The sequence below is a fragment of the Scomber scombrus genome, chromosome 4 (genome assembly GCF_963691925.1).
Source record: "Scomber scombrus chromosome 4, fScoSco1.1, whole genome shotgun sequence".
In the NCBI taxonomy this organism is placed as follows: Eukaryota; Metazoa; Chordata; class Actinopteri; order Scombriformes; family Scombridae; genus Scomber; species Scomber scombrus.
In genome coordinates this window covers 23,451,894-23,462,398 of record NC_084973.1, presented here as the reverse complement: position 1 = coordinate 23,462,398, position 10,505 = coordinate 23,451,894, and the positions used below count along the sequence as shown (strand labels likewise).

Genomic DNA, 10,505 nt, shown 5'->3' with positions numbered 1-10,505 from the left:
CTTGACCTTTTAAGGATCCTATTGGGACTCAAACTTTGGAACCAGAGCCACATCCTGGATTTTAGAAATACTGAAGAATTATGAGTTCAAGACTCCAGAATGCATTGTATTTCCAAAAGTGAAGGTCTAAGCGCTGTTTCAAAGCCTTCGCTATGTGCATGGAACAAAATCCTGGTGGGGAAATACCGGAATCTGCCTGTAAAATACCCACAATGCCTGAGATTTTAATTGTTGCTAAAATCCCCTACTTCCCACTAAAATACACAAAACATGAGTTCAGTGTCCCCAGTTGTAGCTACAGTGTTCATTGATGCATGTTCACTTTCATGGTTAAAATACAGTACAGTAAAGTGCACCACGCTTTCAAACAGTGAAGCATGAAAAGTCACTCTTAGGCTTTGACTTTCTTCTAAAAATGCCTATCATACAGTATTAATCATAAAATGTACCACCCATCATGGTATTATATTGGATATCATGGTAACCTGGGAAATTGTATTTGTCATCTTCCATTATCTAAAAAGTACGTCATCTGTAAAATGCTGACATTATGCTGACTGCTCCACATACTGAAGTCTCTTTTTCCAGTTCAGTGTTACAGTATATCATCAACATTTTATAAATCACTGATTTAAAAATACAGGAGTTAGTACACAAGTAAACATTGTAAAAGGTTGATTTGACTATTTTGGATGGTCCTGATATTAGCTTCCAATAAACTTTTATGTACACAGAAGGAGGATTTTGGATTTTGTCTCCCATCACATACAATGGAAGTGCATTATAAAGGGATGTCTTACTGGCCAGTATGAACAGAAGGAATTATTACAGCAAGAACAGTATGTTTCAATGTTCATTTGGACACCTGACGATTGTTTTAGGACAGACTTGAAAAACTTGTGAACTTATTCTTAACTTAACAAGATGTGTTGAGGTAGCAGGTGTAACATTTTTTAATCAGATGTTCATCTGTTTCTTGTCATTAACAGGAAATAGTCACAACTTTAAACATGTGTGTTTCTATGCCTCACATTTAAGTATTAGTAACTATTGTCATCTATATCTTGAAATGAGATTGGAGTCTATCTGATCTTCTTATCTGTTATACTTTGTAAAATCCTGAGTTGGTTACTATGACATTACCCAGGATGCTTTTCAGGGTGATAAAAAACACATTTTTATATGACAGAGTGATAGAGCTAGAGTCATTATGCTGTTTCATTATTCAGATAACAGTTCAGACATTTCCTTTAATGGTCTAATGGTGCAGTGAGGAAAGAGCTTATTTCAACAGCTTCAGGGCTGACAGTCTGTCTATAAAACCTGCAATGAAACCTGCCTCATGGAGCTGCTGACTAAAACTCATAACCATTGCTTTAAATTAAGAGCTATCTATATGCTGTTTCATGGGCTTTTGCACCATATAACGAATGAAATTCTTCTTAAAGCACTGAATCCCTCTAACCTGTTGGGAGTTTTAGCATGAAAATGCAACCATTTACATATCAGCACTAATAGTTGTTTGCCTATGGTTTCAAACTGTGGTGGTGACAAATCCTGTCTGTTCCCATAAGAGACCATAAGAATAATACAAAATGCCACCTTGATTGTAATTTCCTTGGGTTTCCCCCCCAAAATTACCCGTTTGTGCATTGCTGACATCCTGTTCCATAAACAAAATATTTCCTTTGGGAAAGATGCACACTTGACAATACATGCCCTGTAATGATGATGTGCTCTGGTGGATACTGCCCCCTTGTGGCTATGGTTTGATTAATTAATTTCTTTCGGGATGGGGGCCCGGGAATATTTTACATTTGATATTAATAAAAGGAATGATGATAATTGAGTGTGAGAGACAGGGAGTTTGGATCAACTTACTATTGAGAATGCTACTGTTCCTGTAATTGATAAAAACATTCAAGAATGCATCTGGCTTCCTTATTGCCAAATTATCACCTAAGATACGATATAATGATATATATAATGATGTTATAATAATATAATATTCAGTATGAAATGTAACCTATAATATGCAAGTGTATGACCATGTATTTATATATCCTTTATTTAACCATGTAAAAGTCTCATTGAGATTAGAATAACTTTTTCAAGAGTAGCCTTGACTGAGCAGCATTAACATTGTTAATAAAAAAAGAATAATCAGACAAATACAACAATCACACACTACGACTACGAAGTGAACACAATATCCAGTTAATATGCATTGCAAGATTATGGACTCAATCCAGCTATGATGCTTAAACAGGTACAATTTCCAGAAAACATTTCAGTGAAACAAAAGCAAACACACTGACCAAGAGTACTATTATCTTGAGCCTTTAAAATTGACTTAAATTCCCCCATAGTAATCAGCTCTGACAATTTCAGGTCTTTCCGTAAATTGTAGTGATATAAATCATAGGGCGTGGCTTTGTCTCATTTGGGAGAGCAGGTTGTGTGTTAGGTGTAGGTTGGCTCCTCCTGTCCACATGTTGAGGTGTCTTTGAGTGGGACACTGATCCCCAAATTGCTCCCTGTGTGTGTGTTTATGGGAGAAATGTGAGTCACTTTGGATAAAAGTGCTTGACAAATGTACTGTAAACCACTAATATCTCAATTTACATAGCATTCTCCTAGAGGCCACCAGAGGTCTCTCCTCTCACATTTGGCTGGTTTCGACTTGTGAAGACCAACACTGCTATGTTCAATTTACACATACTTCAATATTCTGCATATCAAAGTAAATTCAATTAGTCTCCTTGTGCCTTTTGAACATCCGCCATACCTGTCAGACATGTGCAGAGAACATCCAGTTCATCTTCCATGTAAATGTGTTCAGGGAGATTTCCTTTATAGCAGAGCGCATGAAATATTGAAGAGCATTGTGGTCTCTAGGGAAGAGGAATTACTTCTGTATGCAGCTTGCATCACATTAGGAGACTTGTGATTTATACTGTTCCTCTAATCAGGATGGTATCATGTAATTGCTTCGTCAGGGCTCTGTGTTTGCTTCCTGCTTGATAATTTGTGCTATTTTTTATCCTGTTAATTTGGTCCTATCTGGTTTAATGGCTTTCCATGTCCAAAGAGGGTTTTCTATGACTGTTAGAGAGGCTAATGTGAGCAATGAAAGTCAGATTATCATTGTCCTGAAGGGTGCCATAGTGCTACACTGTCATTAACCTTTTCAGTTAGATTTCTCTTAAGTGGCTCCTGAAGACAAAAACAGCATGACACTTACTGGAAGCGTTACATTCCGAAACCTACTGTAGGATAACACAAACACTTCTCTGAGAGGTAACGCACATCAACACATATTAACACAACAAAGATCTGTATTTATCTGACACATGTATATCCTTTCCTTTATCCACCTTGTCTTTCTGTAAAATCTGTTATAAGGCCTACATGCAGCACACCAACCAGTCTTTGACTTTGAACTGTGTTTGTACTTACTGTGTCTTCCCCTTTCATTCATTATGTATTGTGTAATGTATTATGTCAGGGGTTGACGCATTTTGTGCTGCTCCAAGCTTTTGAAACTGCAGAAATGTGGCGCCAGGTCAGAATCTATACTTTGATACATGTTCGAAGACAGTAACTGCAATAAGTAATATGATGATTTACTGTATTAAAAATCCCATTTGATTTGAGGCAAATTTGCAATGGGTGATATTGCACTAATTAAATTAAATTGTCTTGACTTTCATATCCAAATTATTTTTCAAAATGTGTAGATATGGTAGTATGTATCGCATGTACTGTGCTTGAGTACATATTTGAGATTCTTGGTCTTTATTTGAGCATTTCAGAGGAATATATTGTACTTTTTACTTCACTACATTTATTTGACAGCTATAATCACTAGTTACTTTTCAGGCTAAGATAATACATTATCAATTCATTAATAATGTATTAATTAATTCATTTTAATTTGCTATAGTTCAAACTAATAAACATGAGTAGAGTAGTAGTTAAAATTAGCTCCATGTCAACTGGCTATGACATTAAAAATGATTCTTACACATGAATGCAACAGTAATAATAAGAATGCAATACTGCAATGTATAATAGTAAGAGGGGTCAATAAGTTATAATGCATACATCACTTAACTTATTTTTAGGATAGTATATATTTCTTAATGTAGGATTTTGAATGCAAGGCTTTGTAATTGTAACTGAGTACTTTCATAGTATAGTATCACCTTTTCTTTTCAATATTTGATAGAAGATAGATACTTTGTTGTTATTGCACATACAATTCAACATAATTTCCGCTACCATTCCCCATCCCAGCAGCGGACAAGAAAAAAAAGTATATAAAAATATATTTATGTATATATTACAGATAAATATTTGGATGTATAAATAGTGAAGTGCCGCAGTAGTAGTAGCATATATTTCTTTGAATACTTTCTTTCACCACTGAACCACTGATGAATGGGGAAACAATGATTGCAATTTCACATGATCTATCGGTCATGCTGTCAGTTTACCAGAAAGTTCACTGATTTCTCCCCTGCTGAGCCACTTTTCCGGAGTTTTAAGATTCCTCCCTCTGCACATTGGAATTACATCATAGATTAGTGGATGTGACAAAGTCCTTTCCGTTATGGGGCTACGTGAGAGACATTTATTATTACTTTAAGAATAATTATTACAGTAAGCATATACAAATCACACACATTTTTACCTAATATCTCAAAATAACAATTCAGTTAAAAGCTGTTAAGATATACGTGCTTATAACGTGATCCTAATAGAAGAAAAACAACATTTATCTGCGATTTGCCCTCAGAATGAAAATAGCTGCCATGTGTTTGGTCACGTGATGACGCTACGTGATCAAAACGACGTGCGTGACGTAGCGTTGTAGGCTTCGCTAGTTTCCTCAACCAAACACTAAACTGATATTTTTGTGTGTTGGAAAAAAAACTGGAAGTCAGCCGGTGGACGAGTGGCTATTTACACAGAAAAAAGCACAAGAAGCGAGCGGCCTTGGTCGTGAGTAACAAAGGTGGACGTTGCTGCTCCCGAAACTTGTGTAACTGGCGAAGAAGACGGCTAAAAAATTGCTGCTTGTAAACCCACAAAAAGGCTGGTTTTTGTTTCACTGTGGCTGTCGAAAGGCGGGGAATACGAAGCGACGTGAGAGTCAAATCTGATAAAACATTTTGGACTCGTTGACGCAAAAACGGGGATCACTACAAAGCCAGTTTGTGTTGCTGTGACTGGTCAGCGATAGTACATGGATTATCTGGTGAGTACATGAATCGAAATGCAGCTGTGGTGCAGCTTTCTCCAATCAAACACTGCTCTTCATGTCTGGTTTCTTGCTCTTTGTCAGATAGTGGTGTCACTCAGGTGTGTGTGAGGCAATTGGGTGAAGTACCGGTTGTTGTGTTATGCTCATGTGTCACCCGCAGCCTGTAGCTTTGTGTAACTGGTTCACCCAGACCCTCATCTGTTTACATGTGAAACAGGATAACTAGCCAACCAGCTACACCCCCTTGAAGTCAACTCTTGGCCACGTAAAAGGCTGTTATCTTGCACAAAACTCACTTTGGCTGCTGAGTATAAAGCTGCACTGTGTGTTGGAGTCAAGATGTCATTGGGAGGAAGAAAGTCTGTTCAAAGAGAGAAGAGGTTTGAGATATTAGTCACATGCCTTTTATTATTATTATTATTATTATTATTATTATTATTATTATTATTATTATTATTATTATTTAAAATACCAGTGACCAGAAGATTGATTCTAGTGAAGGCGACTGTACCAGCTTTGTCCTGAGAGATTATGGTTTTTGGGCCTTTGCCCACAATGTGGGGATGGGATGGGTGCTGCTCAAACAGTGCAACAATAGGGAGGAAGCTATAACTGAAGGCTTTCCCTGGGAATTTATTAAGCCAGAGGAAAAACTGTACACAGACATTGTGTTGTCCTCACCCATGGGAGGGGGACACCCAATGTTCAGTCAATCAGTTTTATTTAAAGTGCACAATCACCATGAGGCATGGTACAAATACATATTACAATTAAAGCGAATACATGGGACAAAATATACAGCAAGCAAATGAAATAAGCGAAACAACCAAATTAAAAACATCAGCAAATGGTAGTGAGTTCAAGGGTAGGCTGTGATGAAGTGAATGAAGGTGAACGTGCCTCTTAAACATGCAATGAGAGATAAGGAGCACAGAAGGCAAATGCTCTGAAGCCAGCTGACTTTTTTGCTAACTTAAGGAATGACCAGACTACACGCATCTGGAGAGCAAAGTGGGCGTGCCGGTGTATATGGTATAATTAACACAGATAGGTGAGGTGGTACGTGCAAGTAGTAGTACATAGAAGGCCTTTTAAGTTAAAAGACCTTAAAGTCAACTCTGGAGCTTGCTTGCAGTTTTATCAGCTTGTTTATAATAGGCCACCCAAGATGTGGGGTCTGAAAGGAACTTTGAGCCTCTGCTTCATTCAGTAATTTCTTGAGATAAGATGAAAAAGTCCTATTTCTGAAACTGGCACCAGAACAGTTGTGCTATAGGTAGTAGAAACTGATTAATGTGTGGCTTGTTTAATGGCATCTGGTCTTGGCATAACAAATCTTGTGGGGAACAAAAGGGGACCAATGTCAAGCATTGATACAGTTTAAAGAGGTCATATTATGGCCCTTTCCCAGTTTTATATATGTATATATATTTTTTGGGCTATTTAAAAACATTTGCATGATTTTATGTTCAGGAAGCACACAGTTCCAGTTGTATAAACCATGGATGCAGCTCCTCTATCTCACTCAGCCTGAAACAGTTTTGTGTCTGTTCAATGCCCCTCTCCTTTGATTGACTGACTGCTTTTTGAGTGACGCACACCCAGGCCAACCACAGATAACAGATTGTTTAACACAGAGAGCAGAGGAGAGGAGAGAAACTAGAGTGACCATAAATGACAGTAGAATGCCGTGGGACTCTCACACTGAAATTAAATGAAAGAAGTGCACATAAATTAGGTAAAGAACATAAATGAACACATTTTGTTTCTTTCAGGAGGGACCCGTTGGAGGCGCTGCCTGCCCCTCCAAGACAATGACAGGGTAAATGCTGAGGGTATAGCTGTGACATCACAACCTTATGGAAGTCCATAGGCTGTGTGCATTTCTCTGTGGATACTTTCACAGTGTTTGCTTTATAATCAAAAAAGAAATGGAAATCTACCTTTTACAGTATAGTGAGTTATTCTGTAGTCTTAGTTAGATGTTTAGTAGAGAGCTGTTGATACTAAAGGTAAACACAGGAAGCATTGTTGTCAACAGGAACCCTTGTGACATGAAATGAATGAAATTTCACCCTTGGTTCGCTTCTTTCTCTCTTTGAGGTGCTTCGACAAGATGACAACTTTAATGCACTTACATTCACTTAACTGTAGCTGCAGCCATCAATGCTACTGATACTGATGAAATATAATCGGACCTAAAGTACATTTAAGTTCTGTGTGCATATTGAGAGAGGGGGAAAAAAACATCTTCCAACTTACATGCCTGAATGATTCAAGATTTTCTGTGACTAACAGTTTTCTGTGGAAAACTACACAGCTGTAACTCTGCGGACTGTGGAGCCGAGTGCTTGGCTGTCCTCGGAGGTCAGGCGCTCAATAGGAGCAGGGCCTCCTTTCCTGCTGTGCAACACTGGAGTCCTGGCACTAAACCCAGGCTACAACTATGTCTCTCTTTCCTATAAATCAATATGAGCTTGTTACTAAACCTTTGATGAAGGATGCTAATTTTATGTCTTGTGCAGGATTTTAGTTGAAGTTATAGATCAGGTTGGGTTTCTAAAGGTAGTTTTGATGAACAGGAATGATTGTTGGACATAACTGTGGTTTTATCTATAACTAACTACAACTATAAGTGTAGTACAGTAATAGAGGCCTGTAGTGGTTTCTGTTTCAGCTGGGTGTTGAAGGGACTTTACTCCTGCATGGTCAGCACAGTGTTAAAAAAGACCACACAAAACAGCAGCACTGAGAGAGGAATTTGGCGCTAGCTGTTGCCATGACACAGCCTTACCAAATTACAAGTGTACCGTGTGGCCAACTCCTGGACCGTAACTTGTGTAACTTGTTGCAGAATCCACCGCACAGGACAAATTGCACGTATTGTGAGTGGTAGCAAAGATATGGGCACTTTTTATGTGAGGGAACCAGACTATATTATTAGGTTTTACTGAAGCAGATACAGTTTTTTATAAATAGAGGTCTAATATTGCGCTTTTATTCATGCACGGTTTTGTTTATTCTACAGCTCATACACTGCGTTTTTGGCCTGCAGGCAGTTTCTTCAATCTTGCACATTAGCTGTTTTTGAAGAAAAGACCAGCTATTTATTTTTCACTCCACATGAATGACTAAACCCTCAGGCACACTGACATTCAGTTCATTTTGTAGCTTTGCCCTGAAGGAAGCCTGATCAGTCCCCCCTTTTTTTTTGGTCTGATGTAGAACAACCAGTGGGGTTTTTGTGGAATTTAGGTTATGCCAAAGATTTAGTGAGGAACACTGGACACTGACGTCAAACCATTATAATGATGGGTGTGACGGACAACTAAACAGAGATTCATCCGTCAATAGTCTGGTCCACACCTCTTTTTATTGGGCTTTTAAGGAATTTAAGTGTTGTGTGACAAAAACGTTCTATCGAATTTAAATAATTGTGCTTTTGTTTCATCACAACAGTCACATTGAGAATTTAAATTTTATGGACTTGTATGCATTTTTGTTGCTAAATGACTTCCATATTTTGTTCTGAAGTGAATTTATATATTGGTCATGATATATTTGGATAACACACTCAGTATTACTTACATCCTCCGTTTGAAGCATGTAGACTCATACAGACGTTTTGATTTGTCAGAGCAGAAAAGGCTCAGATGAAATTAACAACATTATTGGTGGCTGTGTTTCATTTAAGTGTACAGGTCCAGTCTCTGGTTCTGTGAGCTCCTCCTCACTGACACAGCTGCTGTGTGAAGTATCTGTTGAAGTAAATGAATAACATTTTGGTTCAACTCTGACTTGTGACGGGGGAATGCAGGCTAATGGCTAAACCTTTTCTAGATTATATATAACTTGACGGCAGGACCACACGTAGCTACACCCTTTTGAAAATGCAGACTTTCTCTGCAACTTGGAAGCTTATTAATTACATTTTTTTGGCAGTGATGGTTGATGATGGTTACTCTTCTCATACTTCTGAAGAGTGATGACATTTTAGACAACAGGTATACCAAGTGAGAAGACTTTTTTCAGCTGGTTTTACTATAAATAGTTGGTTAGGCAAAAGGACTGGCCAAACACCTGTTTTCAGCCACATAGTTTTAAATTGTTACTCAAGCTGCCTGCCACCTGTTTACTTTGTCTCCACTTTTCCTTTTTGTGTAGTTGTTGTATGCAGAAAGTATCAGGGTTGGATTTTTATGATGTTAACCGTAATAGTTATTAATAAACGTGTTTTATACCTAACATGATCAAATGGAAAACAAGAATCACAGTATTTTAGTCATCATTTACCCAGAAATTCTCTGTGTATATTACTTTTTTAAAATCAAAAACTAAGCTGCAACTAATGAACATTTTCATTACTGATAAATCTGCAGATGATTATCTCAATTGATCACTTACTTGAAGCCGTTTCTAATTTCTTGAAGCAGGAGTCTGTAGTCTGATGTCTTTAAATGTCTAGTTTTGTCTGAACAAGTGGCTACCAGCAAACATTTGGTATTTCCTTTAAAAAAAAATGCAGATTCATGTTCTATCAATCATCTAATTAATATGTTGACTAATTGTTACAGCTCAACTGAGTAAGTTATCTCCTCTCTTTATGAGCTCTTTTTTTTGGGCAAAATTAACATCTTATATAATAGATAAGCATGTGAAGTTATCCTCGGGGCATCTGTAGCTCTCACACAATATCATTAATGTTGACAACTTTAAAACACTACAATTACAGTATACTGTTCCCAGTCGTTTTTACAAGTATGTGTGAATTGGTACTTAGCACCCAGCCGTCCTTTGATGATTGCCATCATTATGCTAAAAGCATTTTAGTTGTTGATGCCAGTAGCTGACTTTAGCTGTTACTTACTTGGAGTTTATAGTTCAGAGGATGTTTTAAGTTTTTCCACGTTACTGCATACAACATAGAGTGTACAGCATCTTGGAGTCATTGTGTTGTGTATCCAGTCAGGACCAGGAGCACATCTTTTTGTTGTTGGCTGACTAGCTGCACAGATCTCCTGTCCAAGGACACACAGCAGGCTATAGTAGATTGACATCTCACCTCCATAAAGAAAAGCGAGCTGATGGGAAGTTCTTGGCAGCATATGAATGCAGCATGTGAGCCTATGGGACATGAGGCTGTTTTTTTTTTTCTCTGTTTTGTCCCCTATCTGACCGCGTTTCACACCTCCCTGCAGGTGCTAGCGCAGATATGAGCCAGGGACTCTTTTAGAGG

General features: G+C 37.9%; 1 protein-coding gene across 1 annotated transcript in view; it reads left to right on the top strand.

The window, feature by feature from the left end:
* Positions 1-4,891: 4,891 nt before the first annotated feature.
* Positions 4,892-10,505, top strand: part of arl15a (ADP-ribosylation factor-like 15a) — a 115,296-nt gene continuing 109,682 nt past the window's right edge. Inside the window, exon 1 of the mRNA XM_062416954.1 lies at positions 4,892-5,263. Within this exon, the coding sequence (XP_062272938.1) occupies positions 5,252-5,263 (12 nt within the window). The 5' untranslated portion in view covers positions 4,892-5,251. The remainder of the gene's footprint in view (positions 5,264-10,505) is intronic.